Source organism: Cupressus sempervirens, chromosome 1 (genome assembly GCF_028749045.1).
Source record: "Cupressus sempervirens isolate cs-2001-9-10 chromosome 1, ASM2874904v1, whole genome shotgun sequence".
Lineage (NCBI taxonomy): Eukaryota > Viridiplantae > Streptophyta > Pinopsida > Cupressales > Cupressaceae > Cupressus > Cupressus sempervirens.
In genome coordinates this window covers 547,754,927-547,777,473 of record NC_143118.1, presented here as the reverse complement: position 1 = coordinate 547,777,473, position 22,547 = coordinate 547,754,927, and the positions used below count along the sequence as shown (strand labels likewise).

The 22,547-nt window shown below is 36.3% G+C and overlaps 1 protein-coding gene across 3 annotated transcripts in view; it reads right to left on the bottom strand.

Moving 5' to 3' along the window:
• The window catches only part of EMB3103 (Pentatricopeptide repeat (PPR) superfamily protein), a 386,652-nt gene extending 366,186 nt beyond the window's left edge, over positions 1–20,466 (bottom strand). For all 3 annotated transcript variants that reach the window (XM_089830305.1, XM_089830309.1, XM_089830315.1), the window contains exon 1: positions 19,882–20,466. In XM_089830305.1, coding sequence (XP_089686431.1) covers positions 19,882–20,120 — 239 coding nt within the window. In that variant the 5' untranslated portion in view covers positions 20,121–20,466. The remainder of the gene's footprint in view (positions 1–19,881) is intronic.
• Positions 20,467–22,547: the final 2,081 nt, after the last annotated feature.

Here is a 22,547-nt window from a genome sequence, read left to right as displayed (position 1 = left end):
ATCTCAGAAGAAAGTTGAGTAAAGTAAATCTGTCTCCATTTGACGGATCCAGTTCCATATCTACGCAAACCTGGGTAATGAAGGTCGATACTTCTAGCTGAATCCTATGGCAAAAAAAGAAGCAATCAAATTTGCAGCACTGCACCTGGAGGGAGTCGCGCATGAATGGTGGCATCACGTCATTATCACATTGGGGCATGATCAGAAAAATACTTACGCAGAATTCACTAAGAGATTGATAGATCGATTTGATGGTAAAAATCTGGAACTCAATTTCAAAGATTTGGCATAGCTGAGACAAAATGGATCGGTCAATTAGTACATTGCGGAATTTCAGAAACTCTTTGTTTTGGTCACGGACATTTCCGAAAGAAGACGGGTAGTACTCTTCATGGATGGACTGACAGAACCTCTAAAAGGTTGGGTAAAGGGGTTCAACCTTGCCACCCTTTCGGAGGCTACCATTAAGGCACAGAGTATGGCATCGTCATCTATGTCATCCTCTCAAAGTTACTCACATGCCAAACCATCGGCATTTCCAAGGGAAAATAAACCTCCACCCAGGAAGCCATTGTTGGACGAAGCTACTAGACAGGAACTCCGAAGAAAACTGTGTTTCAATTGCAAGGGACCTTGGGAGCCTGGCCACAGATGCCTCAAAAAAGGGAAGACTCATTACATTGAGGTAGTGTCCGATGATGAGGACGAACAGGAAGAAATGTCTGTCAAAGACAACCAACCTCACGATGACACCAACATGGCCAGCTTAAACCATATGGAAAGAATTGCAACTTTGATACGGCACGGAGGAACCATTGCCCTAGCCGGTAGCCTGAGGTGCACAGTTTTTTCGTGTACGGGGAAGCCTCCAAGGACAACGGGTTATGGTGATGTTGGATAGCGGAGCCACTCTAAATTTCATAAACTCGTCCTTAGTGAACCGAAGAAGTCTACCTATGGAAATGCATGCAGGCTTTCAAGTCAAGGTTGTCGGAAGGACTCTTCTGCCTTGCACGCACCTTGGTCCTTAGCTAAGTATCACACACCTTGGTCCTTAGCTAAGTATCACAATGGCGAATCACACGATGACTGAGGATTTCTTCATAGTAGATTTGGATGACATGGAAGTTATTCTAGGCATACAGTGAATGGAGACACTTGATGAATACACTCAGAGTTTCAAATGGATGTACTTCACTTTTGTTGCCGATGAAAAGAAAGTTGTCCTCTATGGAATGGCAAATGAAGGTCCGAAAGAAGTTTCTGTGCATTAGATGGAGGCAATTTTTCGGCATGATGATGTTGCGTGGGCTACGCATTGTTTTATCTCGGCGGAACCTATAAAAGGGCATCGAACACCTCCACAGGATGATGATCTCCAGAATATTTTGAATAAACATGATAAAGTTTTCATTGACATTCCTCCTAGCATACCGCCTCATCGAGGGTTTGAGCATACTATCGAGTTGGAAGCAAGCGCCAAGCCAGTCATAACCACACTGTACCACCATCCAAAGAAATTCAAAGATGAGATCAAAAAAATGATTCAGGAACTGCTAGAGAAAGGATGGATCCGACCCAGTTCCAACCCTTTCACATCATTTGTGGTTTTGGTCAAAAAGAAGGATGGGATGATGCGCATGTGTGTGGACTACCGTATGTTGAACAAAAAAAAATAAAGAATAGATATCCCATTCCAAGGATAGATGAGTTGTTAGATGAGTTGCATGGCACAATCTATTTTTTGAAAATAGATCTCTGTTCCGAATACCATCAAATCTGCATGAGGGAGGAAGACATAGAAAAGACGGCCTTTCATTGCCACTATGGACATTATGAGTTTTTGGTCATGCCATTCAGATTGACAAACGCACCTGCTACATTCCAATCATGCATGAATCACATTTTCAACAAACAACTGCGAAAGTACTTATTGGTATTTTTTGATGATCTTATTTATAGCAGAACATGGGAGGAGTGCCTGAAGCATCTGAATAAAGTCCTAAAGATCATTGAAGAGCAATCTTTGTTCGCCAAGCGATCCAAATGTGAATTCGGCATGACAAAAATACTGTACCTGGGGCATGTTGTCAGTAAATACGGAATTCAAGTGCATCAAGAAAAGATTCAAGCTATCCTTGATTGGCCTCCTCCAAAACCACTCACAGATTTGCGAGGATTTTTTGGGCTATGCAGTTATTACCAGAGGTTTGTCAAAGGATTCTCTCAGCTCAGCAGACCTCTGATAGATCTGACAAAGAAGGGGTCTTTCCAGTGGAGCAAAAAGGCACAACTCACTTTTGATAAACTAAAAGAGGCAATGAGCGCTTGTCCCGTACTTGCATTACCTAACTTCACCCGACCATTCATTTTGGAGTGCGATGCATCCGGAGAAGGCATTGGCCATCGTACATGCACCTCTATTCCATCTACGACAAAGAGATTTTGGCCATCGTACATGCACTAACCAAGTTCCGGCAATATCTGGTAGGTGCCAAGTTTGTCGTGTGCACTGATCACAATAGTTTGAGATATTTTCTAGAGCAACGAGATTTGAACTAGCGGCAACAAAAATGGGTAAGCAAGGTTCAGGCCTTCGATTTTGACATTGAATATGTAAAAGGAAAGAACAATGTGGTTGCAGATGCTTTGTCCAGAAAGCCCGCCATCTACTTACTAACCCAAATTTTGGCTGATTGGAAAGCACAATTGTTGGTAGAATATTCGAAAAACACATTTGTCTGTGAGCTAGTGGATGGCATCACCAAGGATGACAGGTACAAAGTAGTAGATGACATCATTTACTATAAGAGTCAGATATTCCTATTACCTAAATCTAAATTGAAGCAAAAGATCCTGAAGGAGTTACACAACTCACCCTTGGCAGGACACCCAGGCTTCCTCAAAATGTACAGAAGTCTACGGGAGAGGTTTTCATGGAAAGGATTAAAAGGGGACATGTTGCAGTATGTGAGAGTGTGCGGTCTGCCAGCAAAACAAATCCGAAGATACTCTGCCTGTCAGGTTACTGCAGCCGCTGCCAATTCCAGAACATGGGAAAGTATTTCGATGGATTTCATAACGGGGCCTCCCAAGGTGAACAGAAAGGATTGTATTTTTGTGGTGGTTGACAGATTGACAAAGTACGCACATTTCTTCGCCATCCCCTCAGATTTTTAGGCCGCACAAGTTGCCAAACTGTTCTTTAGAGAAGTCTTTCGTCTGCATGGACTACCTCGAAACATTGTCAGTGATCGAGATGGGCGGTTCATTAGTATCTTCTGGACAAAACTATTTCGATTGACAAGGACAGAATTATCACCAAGTACTAGTTAACACCCTTAGACAGATGGACAAACGGAGATTGTGAACAAGTGGCTCGAAGGTTACCTTCGAAATTATGTCTCGGCACAACAACGAGCGTGGGTCAAGTGGATGCACCTGGGAGAATATGCTACAATACCACATATCACATGTCCATCGGGATGGCACCATTCAAAGCTCTGTATGGGTACGAACCCCTATCCTTCATCGACACAGTATCGGGAGACAGCCGCGCACTGAGGGCGAAGGATTGGCTTCTAGAGGGATAGGACATCCTACGACACCTGAAGGAAAACCTGCAACAGACACAGAATCAACAAAAGATGTATGCCAACAGACACCAATGGAGAGGAGTTTCAAAGTAGGAGACTTGGTTTATCTCAAGCTCCAGCCATATCAACAATCTTCATTAAAGGTGAAGGGAAAAGAAAAATTGAAGCCACATTTTTATGGCCCCTATCACATCATGCGTCACATTAGTGAGGTCGCTTACAAGCTAGAACTTCCAAAGGGAAGTCATATTCATAACATTTTTCATATTTATGCTTGAAGAAGGTCGCAGGGCAAAATGTCATGGTAGCCACAGACCTCCCACCACTCAAAGAAGAAAGCAAGTTCACATTGGAATAGGCCGAGATCATCGAAGTTCATGAAAAGACTCTGCGGAACCGCACTGTGAAGAAATTTTTGGTGCGTTGAAAACACTTGCCATTGGACGACGCAACTTGGGAGGGTGAGCACATTCTCCAGCACCCGGCATTGCATTTGCTTGAGGACAAGCAAAATTTGGGACGAGAGGACTGTAATGTTCTCGTTATGAAATAAATCATAAATCAAACTATTGTAACAGGCCGATTGATTTAATGTATCTCGGACCCATTTTTATTTTTGTTTCCGTAGTTGTGTTGTCGTCGGCTATCTTTGTACACCCTTGGAAAGTTGTTCTCAATGGGTATTTAAGTACAGCATGTAGGTTGTCTTTAGGTATGCAATTCAGATTATTTCTATGTACTGCGAATTCCTGTTGGAGTTCTCTGTTGTTCACCATTTCAGAAGTGAAAGACCTTCCCTATTTGGCTTGTCTAGTTTCGGTGGGATTCAACCCTCACTCTATTTCGTCGCTTGTAACACTTCACTCAGATCTAGCAAATCGGAGCATCATCATATTGTGAATATCTACTATGTTGGTTCGATCTACTCTTTTGTTCTGTGTATTTCCAATTGTTGTTTGTCTATATTAAATCTTGCTCGAACTATCTGTTAGTCTGCAAAACTCTCTGCGTATCACCATACGAATTCCGACCATCCATCTCCAATCCCATTTTGGCAATGCCTTCACCCTCCCACATGACTTCCACCACACTTCATACCCTCTTTTTTTTGCCTCCCCCACTCACCGTACGGCCTGCCCAAACCCCATCATCCTTGTGTACGGCCACTTTGCATTTAGCGTACGTCACATACACCATACGGCCAAGCTAGCCCCTCCACCGTACGGCCCTCCTGTCATCACTTCTCATATGGCCACACCACTCAGCATCCTCCGTACACTGACCAACTCTCGTACAGCCCCTTCTGTGCCACCGTACAACACACTCTTTTCCCTCCTGCAATATCGTACAAACTATCCTGTACGGCCTTCCTTTGATCTGGATGATTGCTATTCATTCCGTGCACCATCACAACATTCGTACTAGTCTCTAAACATGTACTGAGTCCATCGGGTTGCCAAACGTGTTTGGATAAAGGTTTTATTTTGGTACGTGTACAGGAACGGAATATTTGATATGGGGCCCTAGTTTTTTGCATCAAATTATTAAATAAGTTTGATATCTTTATTTTGTTGCAAATACAAAGCTCTTCTATCTCAAAAATGAAATTGCATGTAAAGTGAAGTTTTGGAGTTTGTCAAAGTTTGAGTAAAAGAAAGAGGTATGTCTTTCTTTTTTGTTTTTTAATTTTTGTACATACTTTGTTGCTTGTTTTGGTTTGTTTTTGGAGAAAAGTTGAAGATTTTTACCCAAGAATGCAAGTGCATATTCATGCTGTCATCTTTCATGTCAATCCATTTTTCAAATGCATCCAAACTCTCTGTATTTCTAATTTTCTTCATATACAATTGCATTCTACAAACCCAGTTGCATATTTACCTCAAGTAAACATGATGAACTTTTACCACATGCAATTGCATCTCATAAACTTGATTTTGGTAAAAGCTCATGTTTTTTCAATACCAAAACTCTTATTTTGCACACATCCATATGCTTCCAACTTGCATTCTTGGCCATCCAAAACAAAATCCCCAATTTTCCCACATGCAATCCACCATCCAAACCCCATGTTGGTCATTTTTGTTCAATATACAAGTTGTTCCATTCATTTCCAGCCTTCCAAGGTGTTCAATAAGTGTCTAATCCATAATTTGAACACTCATCCTTCATGGATCCATCATTTTAACTCAAATCCCAAAGTTTTCATGGATCCAATCTCATTAGAAGATTTTTTATCTTCATGTTGTGGTGCACTCTTCGAGATATGTAAGAATTTCTTGAAAGAATAGAGACATCCTGTCAAGAAGAAATTATTCGAATCATTCGATCTCCACTTTAAGAATTTCTTGAAAGAATAGAGACATCCTGTCAAGAAAAAATTATTCGAATCAAAAGAAGCAATATTCATTCGGTCTCCACTTTTCAAGTGATGGATCTCGAACCTGAGTTTTTGTGGGAATGCACCAAAGCACTTTTTAAGAAAAGAAAGAATCAATTGAAGATGTTGATGGGAAAGTTGTTCCGAGCTTGCCTCTGGACATCATTGAAAAGGTTTTCGAAGTGTTAGAAACTCTAGAATGTGTGAACTTGACAAAGGAGAATTAACAACTATAGAATGAGAAAAGCTTGACTACATCAAGTTTTCAAAAGACAATTGGCAATTCGTCAAAGAGAGTACAGTGGCGCAAACTACAAGGACTCTCGATTGCATCATCAACTACAAGACCTTTGCTGATAATCTACAGGATTGATTCAGCAGATTCAAATTTTTCTTCAAGTGCATTTTCAACTTTGTAGTTTCAAAAGGTAGAACAAGTGTAATCCAATTGCATGTAATATGATTACACAAACCTTCAGTGCATGTAATCCAATAAATCTTCTTTCTTAGTTTGACTTAGTCAAGGTGTTTGAGTTTCTCCCTCCTTTTTTCTCACTCCTTTTTCCTATATAAAGGAGTGCCCCTCATTGTACATATCATCTTTTATTTTATGCAAAAGAGCTATGTCAAACTTGTGCAAGCATAACTTTGATTGTGTAGTACTAATTTGGAAGAAAAGTGAATAAAAAAAAACAATTGGATTTGAATATTTGACTGGAAGCAATTGTGATAGAACATATTAGAAGATTTGACTATGATTTGTCTCTATTGTCTTTGATATGTCACTATTGTATGTTTACTAGCACAAGTAAGTAAAAGAAACAATTGGAGTCGAAGCTTTGACTATAGGTTATATTACCGTCTAATATTCACACACTTTGTTAAATTTAAGTTACTTTCTGTCTTTGAACTAAAATAACTTATAGGATTATAGCGTAGAAATCATCTACTTCTAGAAGTCTTTGCGCCCCAATAGTACTAATTTACTTTTATAGTGCAGAAAAAATGGACTTAGATTCAATTCGATACGCTTTCAATCAGCCTTTGAGTTGGTGTTGATTCATCTGTATCATTATTTTCAATTCCTAGATAGAAGTGTAGTTTAGAGATTCTTCTTGCCCATTACTTGCTCCACGAGGAAGTGGACTCTTTCCTAAAACAAGAGAAAAGAATATCAGTAACACCCTTCAAAATACCTCTAACTTCTTGCTTTCCTTGATTTGATCTGAGGAACAGTGAGGAGGAGCCTTCCCTTCAAGGTAATAGTTTGTCTCACATGCTATGGTTGGTCATCCTATTTTGCAACTAAATTTGCACAAACTATCAATTGCAAAATATCCACTCAACAATTTTTGGCGACTCTGTTGGGGACACAATGTGCATTTGAGAGCCTCGTGCTTTCATTTGAAGCATACTCATGTCCTCTTTCATTGTAAATATTCATTGTAATTTTATTTCTTGAAGTTGTTTCAAGCATTTACCAAGGACATGTAAATGGCCCAAGGTCCTTGGGGAAATTGTTTTGGACCGTTGAATCTAGCTCTGCCTCTACATGCTCTTCCGCATGGCCCACAAAAGAATTTTTCCAAATTTTTCGGTGACGAACAACATCCTGATGAACATATTGTTGCTTTCTACATTACATATGGCATTCATGTTGTTGGATATGAGGATGTATCTATAAGGTTATTCGTGTAAACTCTCCAAGGTGTGGCTGTAGATTGGTTTTACCACTTACCACCATGTACTATCACAAACTGGACTACTCTCATAGCCAAGTTTGAGGAAAGCTTCAAGCCTCTTGAAGATGTTCATGCATTGTTGGCCCAACTTGCTAAGGTGAAGAAATTATTCACATGCTTATGCATGAATTTGTTGCTCATTTAAACAAATTGACATGAAGAATCTAATTGCTACTCAACCTACAACAACAAATTTGAAGTGTTTCTTTATTAGTGTTCAAATTCCTGAAGTCAATTTCCTATTAAGGAGAGTAGCCCCAGCTACACAGACATTGGCAATTAAAATTGAAGATGATCTTATTCTTGCTAGAAAGATAAGAACCGAAGCAACTGAATTTGAAGAATGTTATCCTTCTACAAATTCATTTTCTTCCATTACAAGGATGGATCCTGCAATGCAGAGGTTAGCAAATGAGTTACTTGTCCTCAAACAGAAAGTAGCTCAAGGCACATTCTTCGTTCCTCACGAAAATGTACAAGGGGGCCTCTTCCAATGGTTCCTCGTGGTTCTATTTGTTGTCCTCAATTTTGACTTCACAAAATTGAGCCAACCCTATGGATTTTTCTTATGGATTCGTAGGTGCATCCTCTTAGTTTGAGTGTTTTGATAAAGTATCATAAAGGCAATTTGTTATCCCTGAATTGTACTCTGTGTTTCTCTACCTATGTGTTCTTTTGAAAGTGTTCATCGAATTGAATCTCAAATTGTTTGCTACTACGAGTTTTTCTTCTCTGACTGCAAACACTTGATTTTTAGCAAACTTTTGTGTCCTTTCTTTGTTTTTCTTTGTGTTGTAAATAGTTTTTAGTCTTTTTTTGCCTTAGGTGAATAGCCCTTGATATTCCACTTGCTTCGAGCTAACTTAGAACGAAATTGGAGTTGTCTAGCTCAAGTTATAAAGGGAAAAGTGGGGTCTTTTAAGACAACAACATATCTCAATTTAAAAACCTCATAAAAATGGACTTTTTATTGGTATAAATTTACATTTAATATTTAAAGTGGATTTTGTGGTCCATTTTCAAATTTCAACTCATTCTGAGTTGATTTGACCATAGTTTTTAATACTTTATGAAACTAGCCTATTTCAAGTCTATTTTTCATTTCCTTTATTGAAAACTATAGTTAAATATTAAATTTAATTATATAAGACATCTTAAATGCATTTAAGTGGGATTTTTAATATTATTGCATATATCAACATGCAAATCACTATATGAAAACCCACTTCCGATAAATTATAAGTCCCAGCATCATTAAAGTGCACTTTTTAAATGAATAACACATTTTAATGTGTATAATGGGTTTTTAAGATGCTTTTGCATATTTAAAAGTTTATTAGATAAATTTAAGTGAAGATTTTGAACCCATTACACATGTTTTAGATTAAGGTAAAAACAAGTTTTGAAGGGACCCGAAACCCCTAACAATAGTAAAAAAGATATTCAAACATAGCATAACCAGGAAACAGGATCCTGAGACCAAAAAACAGACACAAAATCAGGTTTTACAAGGACCTGAAACCACAAAATGTAACCAGAAAACGCGACCAGATTTTACAAGGACCTGGAACCTACAAGTTTTACAAAGCTATCAAATAGAAAACCAAAACCAAAAAACAAAACAAACCAAACCACTACTATAGCTCCTTGATCATCTTTGCAGCCTCCTTCCCCACTTCAGCTGTACTAAGAGTGGTATCAGCAAGGGAAAAGCCAGTACCAGCAGTAACTTCAGCAGCCTTCTTCCGCGAGCTCAATCTGGTCCTTTTACTTGGTCCTCCAGGAGACATAATATCCTCATTGGTTTTCTTCCCCAAACTTGTTGTAGCCGCACACAAACTAGAAGTCATTTGTTCCATATTATTGCCACTTTCCTTGATCATATGTCGGAGACCTTGTTCATATTCCTTCAGTTTTTCAGGTATATTTCCCACCTAAGTTTTCAGCAGCACAAGTTTGGCCTGGTCATTCTCCTGATCCTTCTGCACTTTACCCAATTTTTTCTTTAGTTTCATAATCTCATTGTAAGTCCAAAAATCTCCACAAAGAGAGGAGTCAGCTTTAATCTTTGCAGTATTAAGGAAGGAGAGCGAAATCCCCAAACTCGGATCATCCTCCTCCTTCCCTCTAGGGATCTCCATGCCCTTCTCATCCTCTTTTCCTAAATCTTTCTCCCTTCCCATCTCCTCCTCCACATTCTCCTCTCCAAATCTCTAGGTTTCTCCACCCTATTTATCTTCATTACCAGTGTTATTCGACCCTTCATTTTTATCCAGACTTTCCTCCACATCATTCTTCCCAGTCTCATTTTTACTACCAGGATAACCCTCTAAATTAGAACTAATATCCCCCATCTCCGTGTCTTCCTCTGTCTCTGCATTTTTATCTTCATCTTTATCAAAGGAATCAATAATATCCTCAACATTTTTTGGGAGAGAATCCTTAATCACTAATTTCTTCTTCACACTCTGTCCTTCATCCCCTTTACTCTTTCTAGACTAGGATTCACTTGCCGACCCCCTTTTCTTCTCCGAAATGGAGGAAGCAATAATCGCCTTTGTCTTGCAGTAATTCTCAATTAAGAGCATTTACACATGTTGTTGCATACATAAGTTCATTTTAAATGTTTATTTGCCTTTAAGTGGAATTTTTCTAATCTATTACATGTGCATTTTTATAATTGTAATTTAAGTGGACTTTTTAAATCAATTTGCATGTTTTATAACATGTAAATGCATGTCTAAAGTGATCTTTCACTTAACTTAGGTAAAAGAGGCGATTTTGGACCCAATTGCATATGTATGTGATAAAACAAAACCCATTTCCACAAAGCCTAATCAGAAGTGGCAATTTTGGGCCTCATTACATGTGTTTTAAAATATGTATTCTAGTCTTAAAAGTGAGTCAAGGCAAAATGGAAAATTTTAACCCATTTGCATATCATCCTAACATGTAAATGGCTCTTAAAAACACGTTTTTAATTACTTAAATCCTCACTCAAGCCAAAGTGGCAATTTTTGACTCCATTACATGTGTTTCCAACATGCAAATGCCTCCCAAAATTGTGTTTTGCACTAAGTTATTAACCAAATGTAACGCTACACAAAACAAAGATAAAAACTATGAAACCATGAACAAACATAAAGAACCATAGAATTTTTTTTTAATTTAATCATCATATTACAACAACAAGTACAATGATTAAATCATTCTCAATTCGAAGACCTCAAAATATAAGAATAGATCGTCTAAATAAATTTCCATAATGTTGTTAATACATAATGAGTTCAGTACAATAATGAAGAACAGTATCATTCAAAGACGCATAAGTCCAACATATGGACTTTACAATATCAAATTCAGTTTCAAGAAGTAACTTCAATAGTCTTCTTTAGCACTAGTTATTCAACTTGAACACCTGAAACATACACAAAAATGCAACACAACACAAAAAGAGGGCTCAGTACACACTGAGTTGAAAAGCGTAGTCCACCTGCATACATGTTAGAATAAACATATATAAAACCATAATGCAGATAACTGAACCAAATAACATAGTGCAATTTTAAAATTAACATGCAAGAAGTAACCATCTTCTTAACAATGCAAAATTAAACTCGCACTAAGAATAACTAGTAAATGAATCATATATATACTGAGGTGTCATCACTATGGTGCTAAGATACTGCATCCGTATATGGTAAGCCAATAGACAACATATAGTGAGAATTCTCTATGGTACTCGTGAAAAGACGCAATAGAGACTTGCCTTGTTCTCCGTACTTAACCTTACTGGTTCAAGTCATAGGTAAGGCCAATTATCTTTTATTTATAATTAACCCTCCCAATTCATCTTAAAATTATCACTGAATTAATTAACTGAATAGGATAAATCGATATTCAGCCACCTTGATATACGTTCATTACAGCTATCCTTAAAATACACATCAATCAGATATTCTAAGAATGCACATGCAATGAATAACAGTCAGATTTCACATGACATTACATTCTTCATCTTTTAAAATCTCATCTTCTACTACCAAACTTTGAAAGTAAACTCAGGTTATTATAACAACAAAAATAAATACTATAATATTACGATCTCGTAAATATAATTAAACTGTTACATCAGTTTAACGATATTTACTAGTCGTAGTACTATACTACTTATCTCTACTGTTATAACAAACTAATCTTATCCTTCGAATTGGCCAAGATAGTAATATAATGCACATATGATATTCTTGCTTTGAATAACTTATCATCAAACACATATATCATAAATCTATCTTTTCCATTGAATACAATCTCCAATTCAATATTGGATAGAAAAACATCATTAAAATAATAGAATTTCAATTTGCAAACATATAACTTTCCTCTCAAAACATAATATAAATACTACTGGTATATCTAAAATGCTTCAAAACAAATCCAATTAAATCATATCTAACAAATCCCAACAGCATACAGTTAACTAAATTTTCCAAGCCCTGTTGTTGTTTTAAAACAAAAAGAACATAATCGATGATACCGAGTGTTCAAACAAACTCACTTTCATTTTGCCAAATTGCAAGTTCTGACCCATGGATATCTTATTTACTTTTTAGAATCTCCAATACACTATCAGACAAGATGCGACACAACATAACATGTTTCCAGTTTACACAACCTCAAGCAACTGTTAAAAAGAATTCAAACCACACTTCAATGTTCAGACAGTGTATCGACTATTAAACATGGAAATTTTCAAACATTTAATAACCATAAAAATGCTATACTATTTACATGTTAATTCAACCTTGTTTGGTTTCATACTAACTGTTTGACAAAATGCCTCTGCCCTCGACTACAGTTAAGAGTCGATAATTTAAAACAAATTCAAGACTGAGGCCGAACCTCTCATCTATTTGTTGCAATAACAAGTGAGCTTTGAAATATGGGTTCTCACTGCGCTCAGCCCTGTCAGAGCCGAGTACCCACAAGCATATCTTAAACACTTTGCATTCATACTGTCGCAAACATGAAACTCAACTGGGTTCAACTCAGGGAAAGAATGTAGGGTTAGGGCAAAGCCCAATCAAATATATACATAGAGCAACACCCAACTTAATTTCTCCATAAATCCGCATTCAAAGATGGGTATATTCAGGGCTAAGCATTGCACACAGTGCCATGCTCCGCACATATCCATCCTTGAGTGTCGATACACAATATGTAAATCTCATAACCATTTACAACATGCCAATTGAAATAACATTGCAATTGCAAACAAAAAGAGAGAGTAGGGTAAGAAATTGCCCCTACGTGAAAACTGAAGATGGAAAATGCTCTGCAATCCAACTCGATGCCAAAGCCCCAAATGCCGAATCAAATTGAAAACAATCTCCACACAGCTGACACATAACAATTCGCAAATGACTTCACAATGGGATGTAGCAAAAGAATCCCAACAATAACCAACATTATGCCGATACCTCAGCAACAAGATTACAAATGTTAAGCCAAGCAGTGCAATGCGGCCCAGTTTTCGGCCCATATTCTGCAAAAAACCCGACTCTAAACAAGAAATGGCTAACCAAACCCTTAGTGCCATCAATCCTCATAAACCAGCATTCAATTCAACTACGATACTACACAAGGTCGTGCACTAGACGGTTACAAAGCCACCGCCATGTTTGGCTTCCAACCAAAATGAATATGTTCCCCTCCTTCATTGCAATCGATACCCATTTAGGGTTACCTTAATGCTTAAGAGGTAAGTAAACCTTTTAAAAATAGAAATGTTTATGCCAATCACAACTTAGGGTATTTAGACCCTTTTAAACAAGTATGTATATTTGCAATGCAAACTGCGGTTTCTCAAACCCTTTTAAAACAAAATGAATACAAGTTATGTAATGAAAACCATCTCAAGGTTATATGAAATATAAGGTATTTAATTCCCTCTACAGCATATGCCTATATGCTAAACTGAAAACAAATCCAAAGAAATAATTCAATCCCTTCTCAGTCACACGTACATAAATACAAAAACAAATTCTAAATATATATATCCAGCAAATTAACATTCAAATTAAACATACAATATATTTACTTTCTTTCCAAAGCATTCAAACACAGAATGCAGTTTACAATGAGTTGAAAACATAATGAACATAATCGATACCCCATCAACATGCAAATATCAATATGCCAGTTCAAATCACAAAATCCTAAATCACATTCATTGCTAATAGCATAGTTCTAAACAAAAAATACGTTCAGCATCAGTCTCATCATTCAAAGACAGTAATATAACCAAGTACTTCAGAATTACAAACATAACAACTGAAGGGTATCTTATAACAGCAAGGTCCCAACTTGCAGAAAAACCCGAAATAGTGGGCAGGCATGACACCAAAAGCTCATGGTAGTGATTTTTCAAGTCATTAAATGGTTTTAAAACATACAAATGCAACCAAAAAGTGTGTTTTTACTTCCTAATATGATAATTTTTTATCAAATACCCAAAAGTGGTGATTTTTAGCACCAAAACACATGTTTTTGGCTCTCAAAAGTCCACTTTCTTGGGCATTTTTCTCCAAAAACGGATTTTGCAGCCTTCAAATTCTCATATCTTGAGCATTACTTGGTCATTTTTTATGATCAGTAGGTCATTTTTGTCTAGAATCACCAAAAAAAAACATTGGGCTACTCAAAAAGGGAGTTTGTTGAGTGTTTTTTTCATTTCTCAACCCATCTAGGGCAGGTCTTTACTCAAAAATGCCTTAGTTTTGAGCAATTTGCACCATAAAAAGAACAAGTATTTGGATCAAGGTAAGTTTTAAAGTATTTCCTATTCTTCCTAGATTACATTCACATCTTTTAAATCACTTGATGTGCTTTGGATGCCGTTTTCCAAATTCTTTGCATGGTGCACATTGCTTGGTCAAAATGGTTGTTAAAATGATGCAATTTTTTGCTCTAACTTCCTACACTTGGCAAGCTACTAATTTTGACTCATGTCTCGCAAGGATTGAGTCAAAATTCAAAGTCTATTCAACACTTCATCTTGCAAATCCAAGAAATCTCTTTGATTGCATTTTTAGAGTTTTCATAAGTGTTTATAAAATACTTCGTCCGTTGCCTCTTGAGAAAAAAGTATGATTCCTTGTTATTTTTCTTAAGGTTTTAGTTCTATATATTTGTTATGTTGTGTTTGCAAGTCTCGTCATTTCCATTTTCAGATTTGCATTTATTTTGTTATGTCAAGTTGTTTTTTCTATTCTTTTGTTTACTTCTCTAAGTTGCGTATGCAAAGTCTCACTTGCATATGCAATTGGGGATAAAATCTCAGTCTAAGGAAAGATGGGCTATTTATTTCCCCTCATGCGAATGCAAGTATAAATCCCACCATCATGCATTTTATAAACCTCCATATGGCTGGCCTATGGTTGAAAGTATTTCCCACATGCTTGCTGGATAAAATATCATGAATTGCATTTATAAAAGCATGCTACGCCTCTCATATGTTACCCAAATGCTATTCATTCATCCTTCATTTCCATAACTTAAAGCTTGATGTTCACACGTGCTTTTGACCACCAAAAACCCGTTTTTGTGTTTTTCCACCTTACAAGCACATATTTTGAGCTTAAACACATTTACCCATTCGTTGTCCCAAAAGTTTTCAGCCGTATTCCATATGCAAGGCTCCCAAAACAACACCATTTCTAAGCTTTTCCCCCATTTAAAGAGCTGGTTTTATGCAGGCAAAGAAGAAAGGAGGACACAAAACAAGCATGATCACCTGATGGAGCCTACAAGGAGTTGAAAGAATGATTACAAGCATACAGTGCTTTCAAGCTAAAAAAGGTCAATGAACACTCAATGAAACAATCAAGGATGCATATTCATATTCTAGTTCAAGATGTTTCCACCATACCTGAGCACAACAATCGTAAAACATCAGGCAGCTTGTACCAAAATTTCGATGTAATAGATTTTGTGTCTTGTAAGGCACTTATAATATTTCCATCATATATTTGTGATTCGTAATTGACATATTACATGTAAAGGAAAAACATGTGTAATTGCATGTAATAGTATCATGTACAAAGTTGTAACACGTAATCAAGTTACAATCACATTAGGCATACCACTTTGAATAAGTCAAATTAGTTACTTAGAAGTTTGTTAGAGAATAAGTCAAAAAGGTTAAAGTTTGTCTCTTTTTCCTCCACCTTTCTCTCTCCTATTTTCCTATATAAAAGAAGGAGCTCATGGTAAATAATCATCTTCTGGCAAGGCAAGAAAACTATGCTAGTTTATATGTGCACTCTAAGACATTGTGCTTGGATGTAAATTTAAATCACTTTCAATAAAGAGGCAACTTGCTTTCAACTTTGTGTTCATTCAAGGTGTTATGTGATGACATTTTTTGGATACTGATTGTGAGTTTTATAGCTTTGCTCAAGAGGCATTTGAATTTAATTGTGCAAACTTTGAGCTGCCTATTGCATTCAAAGCCAATTTGAACTTTTAAAAAAATTGTGTTGCAGGAGGACAAATTGTAATTGATAGTAGTGGCTGTAATCACTTAGAGTTGAAGACTTTGGGCCTCAATTGTATATGTTTTTGTTGAATTTGAGAGTATCCAAAAAGAGACTTTGTGCCTTACTGTTTATTTTGCTTGAATCCTCAATCAAGACAAATGCAAGAGACTTTGGGTTCTTATTTTTATTTCACAAAATATAAAAGAGTAAACTGCTGCCCTTAGTATTGTTCAAGCCAATTCCAAGGTCACCAGTATTATTGTAGCAATAAGGTACTTTTTGTTAAATTGGAAAATTATAGTTGCATGCAAATTATTTCTGAAAAAAGAGTAATTGATTAAGAGAACCACCCTTTTTGTAATTTCAGTTAAGTGCCTATTGAAGCCACCTACAATAAGAAGGGAGCCTCCTCTAATGCTAAGAGGAGAGATAAATCTCATGAATGTTGCCTAAAGTTACAATTTTGTAAGTTGTAGTTCTAGTGACCTACAAAAATTTTAGCCAACACTATTGTTGGGAATTAGCAAAATTTTGTTTCACCATCAAAGAAGCTTGCAATTGAGGAACTATTAGCAAAGACAACAGTAAAGTATCATGCATTTGAAGCTAGTGATCTTGCTATTCTCTTCGAGGAAAAGGAAGAAGATAGAGCTAGCAACTCTAATATCTAATGCACGCTGTCTCTGAGGGCTAGTGATGAAAAGATAAGGAAGGAAGTTTTTTTTTCTAAGGTTCAAAATAATCATGTTATAAAAGGGGACATGCAAGCAAGTTCTAATCAAGCTGAAAATGGTGCATTTGTGTCTCAAGATCATGAACTTAAATACACTTTTCATAAAGTTCTGCCCTAAAGCTTGAAAAGGAATTTCTCATAAACAATAAAGACTTTCCCAAGTCAAAAAAATGTGAGCAATATGTTAAGGTAGGTAGTGCAATCATATCATTACTAAAATCACATGAGCAAGGTTTTTTAGATACACTTGAGGTGTTAGTGATTAATGAACCAGTGAAGCAAGTTACAATTGGCATGAAAAGTCCAAAATTTGTTCAATCAGGGGGATGTCCAATCCGACATCTAAATTGGTTGGAAGCCAGCAGAAAGCTAGACATTCCACATGTACTTGAACATGAAAATACCATTGAAGAAGAAGCCAAAGAAGCATTTTAGTTGAACAAGAACACTTGAGTCCATGGACCTATCTTGGAGTAGCAGTACATATGGCTCATCTCAGAAAGGTGAATTCGTTCATTATAAGGCATTGACATCATTGCTCCAATTGTTCGTGTTCCATTTATATGAAGTTGCCTATGAACATAAAAGGTATATATTTTGTTGAGAATGTTGAATCCACACTCAATAAATACCATTGTACTCATCTTGGCTATAAGAATTATTTTGCACTGTCAAAGTACCTTTGTAAAGATGGAGCGCTCCTTAAAAGTTGGAGAGGATCAAAAAGGGGATGAAGAAAAATAAACTCAAAGTGCATTTTCAAGTGTTGGTGCAACTCAAGCAATATGAAACTATGAAAAATTATGTTGCTAATTTTCAAAAGTTATTAACAAAAGATTAATTATGTCACAAGAAAATGACTATGTTGCTTAATAATAATTTTGATATTGTAAAAAATCTCATTAACAATTGTTTCCCTGCAACCGAATGTTTACCACGAGTAGTTTTTCAAATGGAAGTTAATTGTGTGAGCATAGTAGCTTGGCAGGGACACAAATCCCGCAAGCAAACCACCCCAGCAAAGGCCTTCACAAAGTAGTTTTAGTTATCTGATATAGGAGCATGAGTCTATAAGGTGAAACCTCCTCTTCAACTAAGACCCAATTACCCAGGGAATAGAATCTATTCCACCAAATTCACCCAAAGCATAATTCTAGGCTCAACCTTAGCAATGTTAGAGTCTCACACTCTGGAAAACTTGATCCATGGTAAATTCAGTTAGAATTTAGAACTATTCAACTTCACCAAAAGACCAAGGGACCATTGACTACCACCAGTATTTTAATTTTCAAAGATTTTGGATAATACATCATTGAATTTCTACATTTATTTTATTATTTGAATCCTAATTTATTTACAATATAATTTTGGCATTGCAAGGGATGCATTGAAATTAAGAGAATTAGTTCACCATTTTGGGGTTGACCCAATTTAACTTGCATTCAACTTTTTTGGCTTGATCAAAATTAGCAAACGCCCCCAAGTCAAAAGTATGTGAGCAGTATGTTGAGGTAGGTAGTGCAATCATGTCATTACTAAAATCCCATGAGTGAGGTTTTCTTGATCCACTTGAGGTGCTAGTGATTAATGAACTAGTCAAGCAAGTTACAATTGGTATGAAGAGTCTAGAATTTGTTCGATCAGGGGGATGTCCAATCTGACATCTAAATTGGTTGGAAGCCAGCAGGAAGCTAGACATTCCACATGTACCTAAACATGAAAATACCATTGAAGAAGAAGCCAAAGAAGCAGTTTAATTCAACAAGAATACTTTGAGTCCATGGACCTATCTTGGAGTAGCAGTACATATGGCTCATCTCAGAAAGGTGAATTTGTTCATTATAAGGCATTGACATCATTGCTCCAATTGTTCGTGTTCCATTTATATGAAGTTGCCTATGAACATAAAAGGTATATATTTTGTTGAGAATGTTGAATCCACACTCAGTAAATACCATTGTACTCATCTTGGCTATAAGAATTATTTTGCACAGTCAAAGTACCTTTGTAAAGATGGAGCACTCCTAAAAAGTTGGAGAGGATCAGAAAGGGGATGAAGAAAAATAAACTCAAAGTGCATTTTCAGGTGTCGGTGCAACTCAAGCAATATGAGACTATGAAAAATTATGTTGCTAATTTTCAAAAGCTATTAGCAAAAGATTAATTATGTCACAAGAAAATGACTATGTTGCTCAATAATAATTTTGATACTGTAAAAAATCTCATTAACAATTGTTTCCCTGCAACTGAATGTTTACCACGAGTAGTTTTTTAAATGGAAGTTAAGTGTGTGAGCACAGTAGCTTGGCAGGGACACGAATCCCGCAAGCACACCACCCCAGCAAAGGTCTTTACAAAGTAGTTTTAGTTATCTGATATAGGAGCATGAGACTATAAGGTGAAACCTCCTCTTCAACTAAGACCCAAGTACCTAGGGAATAGAATCTATTCCGCCAAATTCACCCGAGGCATAATTCCAGGCTCAACCATAGCAATGTTAGAGTTAAAAAACTTGATCCATGGTAAACTCAATTAAAATTTAGAACTATTCAACTTCACCAAAAGACCAAGAGACCATTGACTACCACCAGTATTTTAATTTTCAAAGATTTTGGATAATACATCATTGAATTTCTACATTTATTTTAATATTTGAATTCTAATTTACTTACAGTATATTTTTTGGCATTGCAAGGGATGCACTGAAATCAAGAGAATTAGTTCACCATTTTGGGGTGGACCCAGTTTAACTTGCATTCAACTTTTTTGGCTTGATCAAAATTAGCAAACGCTATCAAACATTTCTGTACAAACATGTAATAAAATTGTACGGAATGAAATTATATGACTGGAACTGAAAAAAGACTGAACTCTAACTGGTGGAACAGTATACCTATCAAGAGTAGCTGTGACGTTGTCGGTTGTTGTTTGAATAGCAGTGATGGCGGCTCGCCTCTGCGCCCACCTCAATGACGTCTCCTCCTCATTATTACCTGCGTTTAGATGATGAGAGCGGGAGCATTCCATCCTCTCACCTCGCTTTGAATATAAAAGCATATTTTCTCGCGGGCAATGAGCAGAGGGCGGTTTGCCAACAGAGAAGACACTGCCATGATTGTGCACCAGCCACATCTTCAATGAAATTATTCTTACATTAACTGCATTCCTGATCTATGGCAATGAGTTTTATGTCCTCCTTCTCTGTCAAGTGGGAGTATGTTGAAGTTAAAATTTGTGGATGTGGACGTCAAACATCTCGATTCTCTTTATCTGTTTAAAAAAAATTAGGGGAAATATTTAATCTAACTATATAAACGGTTAAATTGCAGTGTTTTGGAGTATGTGCTTATGTGCATGGTCGCCATATTCTGTTCAATTCTTGTAATCAATTAAATTGTCTATTGATTTAACTAGCATTGATAGCTAATTGCTTGAGTTGACCTAGGAAGAGAGAACTTGCGCTCTTCAAAGAGGGGTTCATAAGTTGAAATTTCACACGAGGTCGAGGTTAGAATGACTGTATTTATATTTTTTTTGTCAACTCTACATAAAATATTGAGAGAATAATTTTTAAAAATCTTTAACAAAATTTAAATTAGTTCTTGATTTAGAGAAAATAATTATACGATAAATAATTATACAAAATGATGCACACACACATAATTTTAAAACATGTTTATGTTTTTCTAAACACTATGAATATGTAATCAAGGTGTGACTTAAGTAGCTTTATTGAGAAAATAATTATTCATTTAATTAATTTCTTACATGACAAACAATGAGAGTAACTTTTTCAAAAACTTGGGCACTTCATTTCACTTCTATAATGTCAAAAAATTGATAATAACAAACAAATTACAAACAAAATTCAAAAAATTTGTAAAAAAAATAATATCATTAAACTCTTAACTTTATAAAATCTTTGGACTAAAAGCTAAAATCTATGAAATTATTTTATTGTCAAAATCTTCAATGGTGGTGGTGTTGTGCCCACCATGGTTGAAACCCCCCCACTTAGCTAAGTGTTTGCTAGTTGATCCAATATGCTTGCATGGGGGCAAAGAGCTCATTAAAAAATTTAAAAATATCCTTAGTTTTTAAGTAACATTCCAACTAAAAATAAATTTTGAAGGGCCAAAACAAGGCATTATTCTATAGTAAGAAAGGAGGAATGGCATAAATTCCAAAGCTTCAAAAACAAATAAAAAATAATACAAACTTGACAACAAAGGGAGCCTTAGACCCCACTTGTGAACCCTCCTCCTGACACAAATATTGTGCTTTGGGAGGACTCTACTATAGAGTTCATAGGTATTCAAACCACGATAGTGGATTCTTCTCATGCTGATGAAGATGATGTTCACGACATAATAGACAAGGAGGAGCATGCCAATCAAAAGGAAAACCCAAAACCCAATAGCTAGAAGAGTGCACTAGTTAATGAGAATTAAGAACATACACTTCAAACCAAAGAAATGGAATACATAGAATTTAAGGGAGTTAATTAAAAATAGACTCCCAGATTTAAAAGTTGACCATATCATATCATTAATGAATAATGTGTTGGTTGGGATTTTTTTTCATTTAGGCTAACGATTGATATGGTAAAAAGATTAGTAGCGGCAAGATGGAAATCGAAGGGGATTGTGGTCTTGAATGTTATCCCTAGAAGTATTTTCTTGTTCAAGTTTATTGCTCATGAGGATCTCATTTGTATTCGTGTTGTTCTTAGGAGTATGGGAAACATTACATATCCCTATGCATGTAGAAATTAGGGTTTGTTCCGATGTTGATCTCAAAGAGATTACATATATAGTGATTGGGATGTTGAGAATGTCATTGGAATTTATGGATGAAAAAGAACTCAAATAGATTGGAAGCAAACTTGGGCATTATTTGGATGCAAATGATGTGACAAAGATGATGTCCAAATTAGTAGTTTCTCAACTCTATATAAATGTGGATATTGATAAGACACTCTCAAATTTCATTGTGTTACTATCAAAGTTGGCAAAACAGACCCAAGCACTAATTTATAAGATTGTTATTTTTAACTGTCAAAGATGCTCCAAATCAGGTCATGTGATTTCATATTATAGATCCCCCTCAAAGAATCAACAAAAGTTGATAGAAAGTTTTACCTCTCCTGTTGTAGTTGAGGAAAGGAAAAATGATGGGGAAGTATTAGAAGATAAGACTAATGAATATCCATTCATAGATGGAATTTTAAAACTACTGGAAACTCCAAACAAAACCTCTACCCTTATAAAGGAGCAAAATCAATGACAATGTCCACTTTGTGGAAGGGTGGTTAAAGTCCCCATGAAAGAGGATACTTTTACTTCTTCAAATGTAAGAAAATCAAAGAGAGGGAATTCAACTACTCTTGGTGGTTGCTTTTTATTGAAAAGGATTGAACCTTCACCTTTGAAGAATGAAATTGTCTCATGGTCCCGAAAAGCCCTCATCACCCCTATCTCCAACTCCAATATGATGTTAATGGATAAGGAAGAATTTTCAACCCAAAAAGGGATAGTGCAAGATAAAAAGATTGATGTT